The sequence below is a fragment of the Pholis gunnellus genome (assembly GCF_910591455.1).
Source record: "Pholis gunnellus genome assembly, chromosome: 3".
Taxonomy (NCBI): domain Eukaryota; kingdom Metazoa; phylum Chordata; class Actinopteri; order Perciformes; family Pholidae; genus Pholis; species Pholis gunnellus.
This window is the reverse complement of record NC_136529.1, coordinates 9299579-9317609: the sequence shown is the minus strand read 5'-3', so window position 1 is coordinate 9317609 and position 18031 is coordinate 9299579. Positions and strand designations below refer to the sequence as shown.

Genomic DNA, 18031 nt, shown 5'->3' with positions numbered 1-18031 from the left:
ATTTCCCTTGCTTAGAAAATAATAATAATAATAACGCATAGAACAGACTGGCGCTTTAATAAAGGACAGAATTTCTTCTGACCCAGTATTACTGATGTTGCTCTGGTGTGAATCTGGGATTTTATTTGATGATCATATTCAATTTGCCATTAATGAAACTATTTTGGCTCTGAAAGAGTGAAACTGTAGAGATAATATCAAAACAGTACTTAGATACTGTAAGCACACAGTTGGTTTTTGCAACAGTGGGTAGTCTGATAAAAAAACATCAACCAAAACATTGGCAATAAACTATTGCTGTGGAAAGATTACTGCTCAAAAGGAATAATAATATTAGAGAGCAATGTTTTGCATGACAATGAATACCTTGTTTTTATATGACTTGGACTCTGCAGCACTGTCACACGGACATTCAATCTACAAACCTACTATTGTGCACTTACTGCACCTTGAATGAACTGTATATTACTTTACGACCATAGATAGATTTGTATTCAAGCAAAAATGTCTACTATGAAAAATCTAACTCAAGAGAACAATAACTCACTAGTTGTAAGTAAATGCACAGATAGCTGATGGGCTTAAAAGCAAAAAAAAAAATTTTTTCTCTTTTTTTAACAATTCCTCTGAAAGATGGAGTGAAAGCCCAAGCAAATGGTGAATAGTGGGACTGGACAATGGATGAAGCTGCGCTGTACGTCTCTTTCTGCTCTCAGATCACTGTGTGTGAGAAAAACAATATCCTCTGGTAATCTTCTGTACCAAGGTCTGTGGTTTATATGTCCTCAGATGAGCAATTGCAGTGTGAGAGGGGAATGTAGATAAGGGCTAAGACAGTCTCACTGACAGAGTACACACAGAGACACGCCGTGCCTGTGCAAATTACCTCGATTAAAAATGCATGAGGCTCAGAGTTTCAGGTGTAATAAAGTGCAACACAACGGCAGAGCTGTCGTTCACCAGTGTCGTGGCAGCCTGGAGCTGAAAGTGTGCGTGTGACATGTGTACAAGCACATATGAGTGAGTGTGTGTGTGTGTGTGTGTGTGTGTGTGTGTGTGTGCATGCATGTGTTTCAGTTAGTGGATAAGTGGGTGAGAGAGAGAGAGAGAGAAGTTGGCTAGGGGCCACCTACTGGGCAAAGTTAGCGAGCTTGTGGCCTCTGGCATTAAGCATCTCTGAACTCTGCATAATCATGCACCCTGAGTGATGAGGTTTTAGTGCAAAATATGCTTGCGCTGTGGATCTGATCAGCAAGACTATACCCTCTATTGCTAAGAGGTCTGCAATTGGAACCGCTCCTCGTGTAATAACTAAAACAGAGAAAGTTTCACATACAACGTTGCAAGCAGGTTATCAAACTTCTGGCAGATGCACTTATCAAAAGCTCTTCAATGCAAAACAAACAAGATAAAACAATTTCTCTAAAGGACACAAATACTACTTCGCCTGTGGTGGGGATGTGGATTACCATGTGTGACGCAGCCAAGTTTGGTCTTTGCGATGTAGGCGTCTTGTGTTGGAAAGAAAGTGCTTTTTTTATCCCAATGGTGAAAAGACTCAAAGGATTGTTAAGAGACTAAAAACATAGGGATGATGTCCCCCCTACTCCCATCCCACAAAAACTGTCATGTACTGGAAACCAAGGATCATTTTTTGTTTACTTTTGAGCAACAGTGATGCAGTATGCATGGAGGGAGACACGGATGGCCAAAACCAATTAAGAGTTGTTTATTTGGACTGTTGAAAACTGGACTGTACTGAAGGAAAAACAAAGATAAAAACAAGATATCGCCAGCACAATAGACCCTTTTACAGCAGACATCATCAAAACCAGCGAACTGCTACGGTATTACGAGCGTTTCAGAGCACCAGGTTTTTTCAGTTAAACAAGTGACTAGGTTAACTGGTGCCCGTGGTTGCAAAGAGTGGCTTGTGTAATTGATTTGTGTAGATAATAAAGACAGATGAGTTATGTATTTAAAATTGATTGAAGGCTTATACTAGAGAAAACCTACATCTTCTGTTGTCCTCAACTGCCGTCACTACGAGCAACCATGGACACATTCGGCTGAGAGTCACTCGTTAAACCCAAACACCTGTGGCATCTATACCTGCAAGATGTTAAACTTGTTTGTTTTGAGTTTATTGAGTTTTAAAACTCAATGGCCACTACAAAGAGTCTATACCATGGTATTTGACGTAATGTAAATGACCACAGATCACATAGTTGCAAGCATCAAGTGACTTGTATGCTTGGTCTTGCTGGTGTAATGTTACACACTAGGTTTCTCCACCAAATACACACATATATCTGTAGCACACAGATCAATTTGTTTCGGTTGCATTTGTGATCTTTGGCGGTTAATGTCCTTGCCTAGCTTGACAAGCCATTGCACTCTGCTGTACTACGGTTGTCGAACTCCTCGCACATCATTGTTTACAAAGGGTGAAAGGGACTATTCAAATTTTGTTAAAGGAGATAGAAATCTGTTGTAATTGTTTATTCTGGAGTGTTAATGACCCGCATAAATGTATTCCAGTCAAATCAAACCACTGAATATGATGCAATTTCAGAATGAACATACACGTAGGCTGTTTGTATCGCTGTGTGTAATCTTTGTTCAGTATCTTAAACAGATGGTTCACTAAATGTTGACTGTTCAGATTTATTCTCAGAGCAGATTATCTTGAGGTCATTGTAACTAGGAAACAGTGAAAGAAATATTTCATATAATGACATGTGCTGATATGAATTAAATACGAATACAAATGCAATTCTACATCCACACTATTTTGAATCAGACACCTTTTTAGTCCTTTTGCTGTTCTTTGTTCTCTTTTGTCTGTCAGTTAAACATATAGTTCTCTTGGAATTATTTTTTTATATACATGTGACCGTCATTCTCATGATACAGGAGACTGCTGGCTGGCATGTTTGTCAGAGGGGCCTTAAGAGCTTATAATGCCCATGGGACATTATTATGGTTTATGTGGGCATGAGTAAGCCAACCGACTGTGTGTGTGTGTGTGTGTGTGTGTAACTAAGAACAAAGAAACCTTTCAGCGGATTTTTGTTGACTCACCAATCTTTACCCAGCACCCAGTACCCCAGGAAGGAAAGTTGCATTTGTGTTTTTTTCTAGAGCGCACAATGACAATTTAATGATTATATTCTTACTCTGAATAGGCAGAGAAAGTGCTATAGCCACTTGCAGTTAAGAGACACATTGCAATATTAGGGTCACTCGACTGGAGACAAGTATGCGGTAAATGTTTTTAAAATAGAACCCTGGCTGCTTCTATATGAGCTGGTATTATTTAGTGCATTCCAAAGTAAAATCTCCAAGTCTTTTTTTAAGGAAAAAAAAACAACTTTCTTGAGATTCCTGTATAATTATTGACTCTTACCTTCCTCTCACTTATAGCTTCTCATATTTAACATCTATATCTTATCTTGTGTATGTTGTTACAGGTTCTCCATCGATCGGTCCACGGACCAGGAGATGATCTTTCATATCGATCCTGGATCGGGTGCCATCACACTGGAAAAGATTTTGGACCGAGAGACCGCAGGATGGCACAATATCACAGTGAGGGCTGTAGAAGCAGGTACATTACTTCCTATCACAAATTGTGCTTATCACACATATGGTTTGTACATCTTCATACTGTTGGGAGGAATGTGATATTACTTAAGTGGTTACCTTTTCACCTTGCCAAAGATTCTCAAGGTTGGTGAAAATACTGTGCAAAATCCAGTTCAACAAGTATGTATAATTACTTCCACCAGGTACATTCTGAGCCAAAATTAGTTTAGATAAATGTGAACATTTTGTCTGTATGAGACATGCAGATTTTAAGATGACAAAACAAAGCCTTGATGAAATGTGCCATTAAGATAACACCAATATAACAGCAATGAAATGAACAAATATTTAAAATGTAACTTTATGATCCTTCACAATTATAGTTAATAGCAGCCATGTACTATGTTCTCATTAGGGATGGGTATCGTTTGGGTTTTTTCCGATACCGGTGCTAAAACGATACTTTTAAAACGATACCGGTGCCTAAACGGTGCCTGAACCGATACTTTTTTTATTGCCAAGTCAAATTTAACAATATATTTAACTGTTTAAAGTATACTATACATATTAGTGCTGGGCAACGATTACAATTTTTAATCGCATGGAATTGTTGCGATTAATCTCATTGTTATGGCAAAGTTCAATAATTAATTCAAAGGTAGTGTAGTGTGCACTTTTATTTTAAAAGTACTGCTATATGAACAAAAGTGCAATAACATTTGGTTTGCAAACACTTTAAACAAATAAGGTTCTTTTTAACAGCAGTATTCCCTTTACACAGTAGCAGTTACATCTCTTCACTATCTGTGCTCAGTGTGTGACTTCATGTGAAACGTTCCACTGCTGTGCAACAGGAATACAATGTTTCAGCACGTTTCATCTAAATGTGTGTCGTCTTCATGACAGAGCATGTGAATGCAGCTCTAATGTTCATCAATATAATGCTGTAACTCAGAGGTGATGATGGTTACCCAGCGATCAAAGAATAAAGACACACTTACGCACAATGTAGGTGTATTTTCCCTTTAACTCACGAGATGCAGGTAGCATGTTTTATACTTAATGTGAATTTAATTCATACTTTGTTGGCATCTTATTCTGAAAATCGGATGTTCCTCTGAAGAAACCGGATGTTGTCTCACGTTAAATCTTTCCGCTAACTTTCAAAGTCCTTCGCTCGCTCCCGATCTGTGCCGTTTGAATGCGTTTACCGTGAATTTCAGCGTATAGGTCACTAACATCTAAGTGTCTGCTGAGTTGACCACGGAGACCTGAGTGTCTGCTGACTTTACCGCAGCGATGTCCAGTAGTCTCCATTCCTCCACCGCTGCCAGTGAGCAACGGACTTTCAAAATAAAAACAACCACACTTTTGACCGTTTACCTTTCGGCATTTTCTCTGTTAAAAGGTTGATGGCTAGCTAGCTGCTGTAGCTATACAAACGGTAGCTATCATTACCTGCTGCCAGGACGGAGTCATCAGAGTAGTGTTAAAAAAAAGTATTTCAATCGGCTCAGGCACTGAAAAGAAGCACCGAAATCTGCGTTGCGTTTCGGTCCGGTAGGTTTCGGTCCGGTAGGTATCGGTCGTATAGGTACCGGTTCCATATTGGCACCGGGTTTCGGTACCCAACCCTAGTTCTCATGTCCCGGGTAAAACTAAATAAACAATGACAATACTTAGATATATAAGGGGCAGCTAATACTGCTCTAATAAAGAACATTTGTATTTGTTTAAAAAAGTCTCGGCCTAGTTATTGAAAGTTAAGGAAAGCTAGAAGTGCTCTGATGATTGGCAAGCTTTGCCTACCCAGTGCCTGCCAGTGATGAAGACTGTGCATGTTGAATTAGCGCTCCTCACATTTGTCTTCTCCCACCAGGGTGATAAGGGGTGACAGACATCCTCAGACTGCTGTGATCATTAGCTACCAAAGCTTCTGGCATATTTACAGCAGAGGAGTATTGTGACTTTCAGCTTTGTGAAAATGGGAAAGTAATGTAGGGCAGCAGAACAGCACTTCAATAGGCAGTGTAAACTAAACTTCAGCTGTATAACTTTTGACCAAAAATAACTCCTTAAATTCTTTGGAACAAAAGAGGGATTTGGTCTGAAGGTAGCCTAGCTGTAGTCCCCATAACGCAGCAAGCAACTGGGATACACACACTATAGATTTCAGGACTGTCACACACTCGTTCAGCTGAGGTCAGTGCAAGCAGCAAAGCTGTTTTGAAGGACAACGCCTTTAGAGAGGAATGCTCCAGAGGCTCAAAGAGGCCCTTTCACTGCCATTGGGGGAGGCAGGTATCACCGTGCGTTGTGACCCTCTGATAGAACAGCGCCACGAGAGGGTGGCCAAAGACTGGTCTGGCGGCAGGAAGAAATGGCTGCTGTGTACACTTAAACATTGGCATGAGACAGCCCTTTATCCACCAAACACTGCAAAAAGGAGAGAATAGACCCAACTGCACAGGACAGGGGATCTAGCCTCCTTTCCATGCATCTGCATCGGAACCCTTACCACTTTTCCCCTAACATGCAATGGTGAATACCTCTCCTGCTGCCTGGTTGGTCTGGACAACCTGCAAAGACAGTGAAGCCCTCCTGAGCCTGTCCCTCTGAGGAGCCAAGCCTGGAGAAGATGGTCCAGGGTAGGCAACGCTCCTGTCGGACCCACCTCCTGAGGCAGAGGCCTCCAGAATTAGGGGATGGTCCAGGGCTGGGCCATCATCTTAGGAATTTATGCATAACATAGCGCCGAGCAGCGACCTGGGGCTACCAGAATTACTTTAAAACTGCTCTTGCCTCACTCCCCAACAGGAAAGGAGGAGTGCAGCAGTGGAAAAAAGTGTAAAGCAGCTTTTTTGGCAATGGCACATGTACAAATGTATCCACCGGCAGGGATGGATTATCCTGCTGTGCTCGTGAGAACTACGGTGGCCAGAGGGGGTTTAGCAAACAGATCCACTTCCTCTTTTCCACCTCTGGGTGAAGCTTCCACTCGTCTGGTAGGTGTCAGCCTCTCGATATGAACACATCACCCTCGTTCTCTAGACTGCGGAGAGCTGTCCGAGACAACAGGTGCTCTGAGGCCAACAACCACAGGCTCTCCGCCATACCCAACAGGGCATCGAAGCTAATTTCACCCAGCTTGTTGATATAGTCCGCAGTGGTGCGATTGTCGGTCCTCACCATCACATACTTCCCTCGTATCAGGGGTCTGAATTGCTGTAGGACCAAGAACACTACATATAGCTCAAGGAGGTTGATGGGTGAAAGAACACTAATCACTCTCACTTGGCCATGACGGTGAGGTCACTGAGATAAAAGAAGACCCTCGTGTCATGGTTGTGTAGCAGCTGCGACGTGTCTTCCATGCTGTAGATGCAGGGGACCAGTTATACTCATAGGCTATCCTCTGGAAGGGGAAACGCATACATTCCCTCTGTTTTGGAGCCACCTCGACATGAAAGCATGCATTCATTAAGTTAATGGTGATAATGAGATATTATCTTTATTATCGGTCTCAGCGTGGATGACCGGAGGAAGCGGTGGAACATTGGTGGCAGGGGCAGGGCTACGGCATCAATCTGAAACTCCAGCTTGCTCTCATCGCAGTGAAGAATCACATCGAAGCATCAGAGGTTACCCCACCGTTGCTAGCTGCTTGCTTTGAATTTTGGGCAGCACTCGGTAGGCAGGCCGGCCAGGCTGCTGGCATTTTATTATAATTACTTTATTCAACATTTCATTGTGCGTAGTTATTAATGGAATTGTTTCCTCATAATGTAATAACTGATTACATTATGCAGTTATTATTCTTATTAAATGATGCACTCATGGTTTACATTATGATCTTTCATTACACTATGAGTTGCGACTGAGCTGGTGGCTTAGTTCTGCCAACTCATCAAGGACATCATAGTCCTCAGTAGTAGCCATGAATGTCATCTTTCTGATACCAGGTTGAAAATACAGTAATCATTCAACGCTTCTCTTAGAGCTGACAAACATCACTGAAAAAGGAGGAAGCGCTTACATTTTGTTTTTCATCTCTTTGGTCGTCTTGCCATAGCAAAGAGAATAAAGAATGTAATAACTTTGGGGAGCTGGGAAGTTATTACTAAACCATTACAAGTAAACTTGAGAAAATGAGGAGGCCTGGTATCCCTCACTTTTTCAATCTCATACAGATGAAGTGATTTTGGGATTGCAGTGAAAGCAGAGGAGATTGCATTCAGAATCTAACTGTTTTTTTCCGCTATCACACACAAGAAGGAAACAATGCACAAAAACAAAGCTGATTTTAAAATGTCTTCATATTTGCTCCTCTCTAATATAGCCACATATTTTGATGTTCTAATAATCAATACAGCCTAAACTGAACACTAAGCACTCACCCAACAGAAACATTAAGACAAAATTAGACTTTCTCTGTCTTTTTTTTTTTTCAAGCTGAATTCCCAGAGCAATTTGGGAGCTTTTGTTCTCATCTTCTTTGTGCTTGGCATTATGTCATAGGCACATTTTAATGTTAATTGAACATTTCCAGCGGCCCTAACCCTTCCAATATCAGACATAAACACATGCCTGCACTTGATAGATAAAGCCTCTCACATTGCCTTCCAAGGAAACATCCCGACAGACGGAGTCAGTGGTCAACGGCATCAGAATTCCCATCCAGAATGTTTCGTTATCACCAGTTAGCTCACGGAGTCCTGAGAGCTGTACACGAACAGACAGGAGACAGAGAATAATACAAAGAGATAGAAAGAAAAAAAGGGCCACAAGAGAGATGGGAGTAGAGGGGGGGGCAGGGACTTGCAGGCAGTATTTTAAGAAAGGACTTCATTTTCAAAATAATGATTTTGTTCTTCTCCTATTTTTTCTTCGGTCCCCATGCTCATTAAGGCTGGAGAGCCACAAGGTCAACTTGTAAGAGGACATTGTTAAAACTACAGTTTTGTGGCACAACTCTTAATTATTCCCCCAGTCCATTACTGACCTTTGAACTATTGCATTGCCACTGTATCAGTATTGGACAAGTGACAGCAGCTTTCGGACCATGCTAGGAGTCTATGCCCGAGGATTAACCCCCACTAGAAAACTGCAAGAAACGCACTAAATGTCAATTACCACACATGAGTCTGTGCAGTGCACAAAGAAAAGACGTTTTAGTTCGAGCACGAGTATGACCAGACACTGTGATGATACCCCACCAATCGAACACAAATATACACTTATGCACAGCATGTCCTCAAATTCACCCAATTAAAAGTAGCACCCGATAGCATCTCTTTCTACAAATATTGTCACTGTAGAGGAAATAGCCTCTCATCTTTATAGTACTTGTCTCCCTTCCACAGAAACACAGAATCTCCTGAGTACAGGAGGAGCATTTAACTGCACTGTCACTAGCTGGGGTACTCGTACTTCCTGACAGTCTTCTCCATAGAAACATATCAGGGTAAGTTAGATTGACATATCATTTTCGAGAACTGATAGCAATTATGATATCACCTTGCAAAACTGCTTTTTTACCCAGACAGGCAGGTGGGAAAAAAAAAAGAGCATCACCCTGAGGGCAAAAAGATACCAAGCTGGAAAGTCTTTATCTTTTGCACTGTTGCAGGGAAAATACATTTTCTACAGCATAACTTTTCTCACCTACTGTCTGGCAAACAAATGCTACACCGTTTGATTTGTATTACCGTTAGAACATTATTCTCCTCCCTCTATGAAAGGGAGATAAGTGTCTCTTTTCAATCACAGTTGGAAAATGCAAATAAAAACGGATCTAAAGAGGGAAGAAAAAAAAAGAAGTAAAACCTATTTGTGGACTACAAAACGTGCTTCACATAAGACTGGGAGTCAAAATGAGACTAAATTTCACCAAACCTGGCATGCTATTTCTTATAAACTATGCACCACAGAGAGTTTAAAGGGCTCTGCTTGGATTAATGTATTAGATGCTATTGTGGTGCAACGCACATCTGTCAACAAGGGAGAGGAGATGTGTAATCAGGGACCAGGGGCTGTGACCTGGTTGATGTGTACTGTTCATCTGTCCTGTTATATAATTACTTACGTGTCCTTACTGTCAGTGTAGCTGCTGTGGAGGAGGAGGAGATCCTGAATACTCAAACAGTTGTATGATGTGTTTTGTTTTCCTAGGTTGACATCATTTATTTGTGCCTGGGGGGAAATTATAGCATTCAAGGCCACAGAGTAAGTCTCAGAATAATGTAAAGATGAATGGTTACATAGACGTGACAGTCATCAGGGTTATGTAAATGTTGTTGTTTGTTGTCCAATTATGTGCTTTATAGAGTAGCAGTCTTCCTTGAGATGAATATGAAGTGAACTTTTTGTTTGGTTGCTTCATCATCTCTGCATTGATGTTTAAAACTCCTCTCAGTAAATGTTGATTAGAGTTGAGGCTTCCGCCTCTGGAGTGCAGCATGTTAATAATCACATTATTGCACTGATTACCATTACTTATTTGTCCCTCGCAAAAACAGCACGGTATTCTGGAGGGATGTGAAATAACTTCACATTGAAGCATTTGACGAGTTTTCTAAACTCAGATTGCACCTCGTTGCCAAAACCAGAAGAGCACCGCGGAAGAGCACCCCACTGATGAGGTTTCAGTCACCAGCAGAGGTGTGTTCTGGGAGGTTACGATCGCTGCCAGTTTAACTCTCCGTTGTCAAACAAACATTGGATATTGAAGATTTTCTTTCTGGAAAATGCCATTCTGGCAGCATTGCCCAAGGCCTTGTGCTATGAAGCAGGATTTGTGGTTAGCAAGGTTTTTGCAGGTTTAACCCTGTTTTTTTTAGTTCGACTACAGGGGTTCACTTCCTAGCGGTGTGAGGTAATGCTAGATAAATATGAAGAATGTTAAAGCCATAATCCAGAAAAACAACACAGTTTAACTGACAAATGCAGAAAAAAAGAGCACAGACTGTATGAATGCGTAAATTAACAGGCCTATAATATCACTGCCCCATAGTGCACCATAGATCTAACTATAATTGCGTGGGTGTATTCATTCAAATGAATGTGTTGCTTAGATGTATTCGAATGGCGTGTATTACAATATTTCAACCTTATTCTTTCATCTGCAAACCCGGTGGTGTGAATCGGATTTGGGAGCAGATAAAAAATAAATAGGCTATAATTCAAAGAGGTAAGTAACCTTAGTGTAGCCTAATTTTTGTCAAATTGAAATGTCAACGTTATAAATAAAGCTTTGAAGTATTCGGTACATCCCTACTTCTAATATTCGTTTGGTATTATACTATTTGTAGAATTAGATTGCAGTGGTGGCTACGTAGGATTGTTTCCGATTCATGTTTTTCCTATTATTTCAAAATGTTGTGAAGTCAAAAGGTCAAAATTTCTTGAAAAAGTGTAAATGTAATCATCTCCAAAATGATTTTTAGTTAACTATATACTGTGCGTTAATCCATATTTCTTGTTGTTAAGCCTTTTAAAAATAAAAATGTTACTGAGGTACAAAAAAAACGTTTGGTCTCCTACATGCAACATGCACCTTAAGGTGATCTAGCAGCAATCTGGCCATAAATTACATTTATATAAACACAATAACACAAAATTATATATTTTTCATATATTGCTCTCATATATTCGCTTATGTGTGTTATCTTCTTAAGCCGTATGTTGCAGTGTGACATGCCGGAGTCATGCACTTACAGTAATGCAGACTTTATGCATTGCCTCGCGTTACTTTGCTCGGGGTTCTTTTATATATGCTGTGGGTGATTATAAAATATGAAAGTCCATTTCACACTGCCTGTGTTGCAGCTGAAAGCTAAAATTGTCAAATAAGCCATAATTTCCCCAATGTGATGCATGAAGCAGCCTTCTGTACTATAAGAATACATCTAAGCAACACTTTAACTTAAAGGAATACACAAACTATAAGTATAATCAGATCTACCAGTGCCCTAGATGGGGCAGTGACATTATACGCCTGAAAATTCACACATTCAGCAATTTTTTACCAGCTGTCTTTCCTGCGTTTGGCAGTTGCAACTGTGTTACTTTTAGCATGAATTATGTGTTTAACTTGTATTTTTCTAATAATATAGTTTGCTTTTCGCTTGTAAAATATGCGGTAATGCTGACGGTTGACTTGTCCATGTTTGCGACTCGTCATACCCTTTTATGTGAACGCCCTTAGAGCCCAATTAAAGAAATGCTTGTTTGAAATACTTGGTTGATAACCATGGTCATAGGGCCGCTTAGTGGGATCGCGTTTGTTAGAGTTAGTGAAGCCAGATAATGCAAATATATCCCTGGTATGTTGAACTTGCTTTGCGCAACAGGACCCAGTTTTATAAAAGTGAAATTGAAAAAACAGTCTCGTATTACGAAGTGAGATATTGGGATTAATGTAGAAAATAAAACATCATTATTGATATTATTTTACAATTCTGCCATAAGATCCCCCTAAATCAGGGGTGGCCAACCAGTCAGAGACCAAGAGCCACATTTTTTACTGTGTTACCGCAAAGAGCCACATCATACACATGGGCACACATGAACATCACCCTATCCCTTCCTCACACACACACATACCTTTGCTCAGCCAGATTTATTGTAAATGTCACACACCAATATGATAATGACAGAAATTGACTCCTAAGACCACAGGCCAGTCATTTTCAACAATGAACATTGTGTGCACTGTCTCACACAGACAAACTCTCAGTTCAACCAAGTCCACAAACAAAAATATAATAATTTACAATAGTGTTTTTCTTTTACTATGCATGTTACTTAGTGGGACTTCTGGCATTCCTTGCCTTGAACAATCCTCTTCAAATCTGGCTTGTATTCCGTTGTTGCCACTCGAAGCAATTCTTTCACATGGGTGTCAGTCAGAACAGATCGATGCTTTGATTTCACGTGTTTCAGGGTAGAAAACACAGACTCGCAGACGTATGTTGACCCAAACATTGACAGTATCTTAAGCGCAGCCCGTTTGACATTGGGGTATTTTTTCATTGGCACACTTTTCCAGAACTCAATGGTCCCGTCCCTTAAAGGTTTGAGTTGGTCCTCCTCACAAAGATCGATCATCTCCAACTCAGCCGCAGCCTCATCTGTGACTAGCGGGGCTTTCAAACAGTCCGTCTCGGCGTTAAATGGGTCGACGAGGAACGTAATCTGTGGCCGCAACATGCGCGTTTGACGAAAATACCGTATTTAACTCAAGCGAAGCGAACACGAACATTAAAAAAACACAAATACAAACTTCGATATGAACATAAGAGCCGCATGAAACCGGGCAAAGAGCCGCATGCGGCTCGGGAGCCGCGGGTTGGCCACCCCTGCCCTAAATCTTACACACTGTTCCTTTAATTTCTTCTCATTGTTTGATCACAACAAAATAATATGAATCTGGATGAGGTTTGAGTTTTGGAGCACAATCTTTTTTTGTGATATTTATAAAGCATCAATGAGTGTGTATAGTAGAGTTTACAGTGAGCATGTCTCACTTGGTGTTTGGATGGAAAGTCCAATTGGGATTTTATGTATTAGATTGGTGCTATAGGTTTAGCAAGATTGTTGTTTACATTCATTTTGTCCATGAGTTTTTTTTGTCATTGAAATGAATGAAAAGCAGCCCAGAGAAAACCTATGCATTTAGAAGCATGTTCTGATTATCCTTGGATCAGACATGTGTGTATTCCCTGTTGCTAAACCTGTTTAATCTTGATGGTGGTGGAAGTTATTTTCCATATTTGTTGGCTGAATATTGTAATGGAATGAGTGGCTGTCACCAGCACCTGAATCTGTTATCTTTTGTGAAAAGCAAATATGAATATTTCCATTATTCAGTGTGTTCAGATGCTCCTGAAATGTTTTGCTTTGTTTTGTTACTTACAAAGCATTTACAGCTGTTATTAATTCTTAAACACACAATAACTCAAACCGTTATGAAGATGTTGTGCTTGTACACTTGTGAGTCTGTGTAATATTGGAACATTGTAGCAGAGGAAAAATGACCATAATATGTCGTAGCCTCTGTGCCTACGTGACTGGCCCTGTGGCTCAGTAAAGAGACCAGAAGCAGACGCTGCTGAGTACATTTGTATTCTGAATTTCCCCTCCTGACAAAAGTGACATTTTAAACCAAACTGTTTCCCCCAGCAAAGAAGATGAGCCTATTGGTCACAAGGAGCATGCGGCTCCTGACACACACCCACACACACACGCAGACACACGCACATGTATTCAAAGACATCCACACACACTTTCACGTCCTCTGTCTTCCCTGAAGTTATGTCAGTATAATGCAGTGCTTGAGAGATCTATTATACAGTCGTTCTGAAAGATTTACAACCGCTGGTGAGTGCCGCGCAGATGCAGAGCAATGCCAATAATCTGTTGAAATTCCTTTATTCTTCTTTTGTATCTGAAGACCAATTTTAGAACGAAGCCACTTGGTCCAGATGAATGAACCTGTCTCACTAAATAACTATTTTTCCCCATGAAGGGAGTTTGGGATGGATAGAGGCGGGGCAGTCTCATATTGTTTCATCTTTTTTCAATTCTGGGAATTGAAATGTAAAATGTGTAACATCCGATGATTGCTGGTTTTCATTCCGACACAGCGGGGACAGCCGCACAATGTGAAGACGAAATTAGAGGAAGAGGAGAACAGAGGAGATATTTAGCACTGGTGGAGCACTCTGTGCATTTATGTTCGTGCTGCTCCGGCAAAAAACAGTCAATTATAACCCTGCATTGATGTAAGGATTATGCTATTAGTCGAGACCAGCATTCTCATTTGCTGCTGTGCCAATATTAGGCAGAACTGTGTGGTGAGATAGAGGGAGAGAGCTTGAATTTGTCCTAAAAAGTCTGTTGATTACCGATTTGCAGGGCTGCTTTTGTAAATCAGTTTTGTCTCTTTTTTCCATCTGACCTGTGGCCCACCTGTATGTCATCTGGCATCAGTTATGCTCTCTGTCCTGCTCGTAGACCCTCGGGAAAAATCATATACACAGTGTCTCTGAGTTCACCAACAGTTTACTTTTACTTTTTTAAGCCTGAATTTTACCCTTGATATCACCCAGCCAGGAAATTACCACGGCTGGGTGTGGAGGAGATTTATCAATTAAAGCAAACACGCCTCCAAACATGTCACCCGTTGAGCCTTAATGTCCTCTTTATGGAACACTTATTTTGAAAATTGCTGTAAAGACACAGATTAGAGGAGTGACTATTGAGACCCAAAATAACACAAAAATGACTTTGTAGAGGAGTTTAGGTTCTTTCTAAGGACATCAGTCCTGTCTCCAGTAGCAGTTATTAACAGAACTAATTACTCGTCTAACTACCAATTTGTAGAGTGACCTCTTGCAACAGTACAAACAATACACATATTTTTTTTTAGAAGAGTGCCGATTGTATATTTATGTTACATGTTTATCTACAGCGGCAGAACCAGCAGTATTGCAAGGTCTACCAACGTTCAACGTTTCCATATTGATCCATATCGGTGTGATAGGGATCACGAAACACTCATGGATATTTGTTTCTGTTAGGACTTGACTTAACTTCTTCTTTGGGTATTTGGCTCAGACTTCCCAAGGATAACATTTTAGCAACAATGCACAGGGGGGCTATGTTTGCCTAATTTCTTATTGTATTACTGTGCAACTATTTCAATGTATGAAAACCAACATGGGCTTTTATGGAACTTCCTTCACCTATTTCTATCCTAAGGTGTTCTTTACCTTTCAGTTTTAGTCTCCAAAGCCTGAGCCCAGTTGTTAAAAACTTCAGGATGTAATATGTTGACTGCAACCAGAGGTTAGCAAACATTCAGCTCCCCAGAGCAGACAATCACCTGCTTCCTACTTCTCAAATTGAGGCCAACTTTTGGACATGCAGGAATGGGTTGATAATGTTTAGTGACCTCTTTATCAAAGGCAAAGTTAACTTCCTTTACATTTCTTAATAATTACAGCTACACTTTTTATTTCCCTTTTTAAACCACTTGAAAAAGCAATAGATGCTATAATTATGTGGGAAAAGGGGGGTGTTAAATGTTTATTTTTGTTTTGTACTCTGAAAATCAATATATATTGTGTCTAAAAATTAGCAAACACTGCCTGGAACCTTTTGATGCAAACTCAAAAAATGCATTTACAAAGTTATAGTTATATTTAGTAGATGTAAGTCACTGCCAGCTTATCTAATTGCAATACTAAGTTACTACTACTTATAATTAACTATCCATTAAAATAGCAAACACTAACCTGGAGCACTTCTAAGTGTTAATTTAGCTTTCACAAGTACATGCATCAGTCGTTTCACAAAGTGAAGGTACTCATTCACAAGAGTGAGTTCACTGAATTGCACTTAACAATTTGCAATATTTACATAATTGCAACTCTTTAAATCCATTCACTGGGGCTCTTTTTACTGCAAAGATTTATGTGTTTTTCTCATCATTGGATAATTGTCAGTAGCTGCATGTCATTACAATTTCTGTAGGGTGCATGAACTGGGTGGTGACAGCTGTGTATACTGATTTATCCATGAGCTATGTACTCTAATTAACCAGGATATCCAGACCACTTGAAGTGAACAGATCACTCATTTAACACAGAAATAATGTTCTCTCTCTTCCTCTGTTACTCACCTCAAACACACACACACACACACACACACACACACACACACACACACACACACGCACACACAGACGTACACACATGCTGGGGGCCTCAGGCTCCCTCCTGTACTGTACATAGTGTTTTATGAATAAAACGGAAACTCCTTCAGACATTATCATATGATGACAAACGGGAATTAAGATTCAAGGAGATAATTTGAAGTGGGTTTTGTTTGTACTAATTATATAATCTTCTCCACCCTCACATTTCCATCCTGGCCTATTAAGAAAAATGTCTTTGTAGTGCATTGTGGTGTTCTTTTGGTGTGTTTTATTTTTTTGAAAATGTTATGAGAAATTAAATTACAGAGGTACATTTGCATTGATTTGTCACTCTTGTGCTGAGGTGGGCCTCTTGCACTCAGACCTTTTAAACAGCTCTATACTGTACCGTCCTTATTGGATAGAGAGGACTTCGAAAACAACAAGGACATTTTTCATTTTCATGTCACTCACTGGTGCCAGAAAGTGTTATTCAGGTAATGGGTGCAATTGAGTAGGCATTCATTCGAGTTAAACCGTTCAGCACTTAGGCACAATGCTTCTTTCTTGTGGGAAATTGCATCCATCTGAGTCTTGTCTTGCTCTTACCAAAGGCAGACAATAAGAGCATTGATGGTCTTGCCCATAGACTCTTACACCTTGTCTACGACAGTGTCTTATGTGAATCCGGTGGTGCTCGCAGCCAAGAGTAAAGATCTGTTTTTGGGTTGGAGCTACTTGCTTAAAGCATAATGAAACGTGTGTTTTTATGCAGCCTGTGTACACAGCTTATTGATTCAAGCTAAATATTTTTTGCAGCTGTGCACAAGATGCACAGCTGAAGACTGTGACGGAAATGCTTTCAGTGTAGACAGCCTCTTATTTGAGAAACAGTCCAACCAGGATCAGAACGTCATGTACTCTTACTTTATCCAACCATGATATACATTGTAATTGTGTTTTAAATATATCAAATGCAACTATAATGTCATGCAATTGACGTTGATGTGTTTTTTTTCTGTCTCTCCTGTAGATAACCACACCATGGCGTCCCACTCAGCAGTGAGCATTCGTATTCTGGATGTAAATGACAATCCTCCTGAACTGGCCACACCGTACGAAGCCTCTATTTGTGAAGATGCCAAACCAGGCCAGGTACGTTTTTCCTGATTCAAAATAAAAAAATCTAGTAATATCATATGTATTTTCACAGAACAAATGTCATCTGTAAATGTCTGAAGTCAACTGAGCAACATGTTAAAGATAAATATTGTGTCACAGATTGATTTTGTGTTGATGATATTGAAGGCAGGAGTTAACTTGAAGAAACAGCGCTGTGCCAAAGCACTAATGAATTACATTAACAGCATAACAAACAAATACTTGTAACAATGCCACAAAGAAACCTATTGCCTGTGGGTAATTCAGATTGAAAGGCAGCACCAAAAACAGTGCACAGCCTACACAATATTGAGCGCACCACATTTATTAGTGTACAACACTCAAAGCTAGTTATTACTGTGAAGCGAGATGAAGTGTACTCAGCCGGGGGTAGAATGATAGAACATCAGTAATTGATTTTTGCATTAGACACATTAATCACAATATTACTATAGGAAGAAGTACTTACTGCAAGTAAGTACTTCATACATGAAACAATTACCCACAAATATCAAAGTTACATAGCTCCATTCCAATAAATATATCACTACATGAAACATTATTAATATTCTTAATTTTCAT

General features: G+C 40.1%; 1 protein-coding gene across 1 annotated transcript in view; it reads left to right on the top strand.

Annotated features, from left to right (window-relative positions):
• Nucleotides 1-18031, top strand: part of cdh22 (cadherin 22) — a gene marked incomplete at both ends in the record, with an annotated part of 75321 nt that overhangs the window by 33581 nt on the left and 23709 nt on the right. The window contains 2 exons of the mRNA XM_079186458.1: nucleotides 3474-3610; nucleotides 17322-17443. Coding sequence (XP_079042584.1) covers nucleotides 3474-3610; nucleotides 17322-17443 — 259 coding nt within the window. The remainder of the gene's footprint in view (nucleotides 1-3473; nucleotides 3611-17321; nucleotides 17444-18031) is intronic.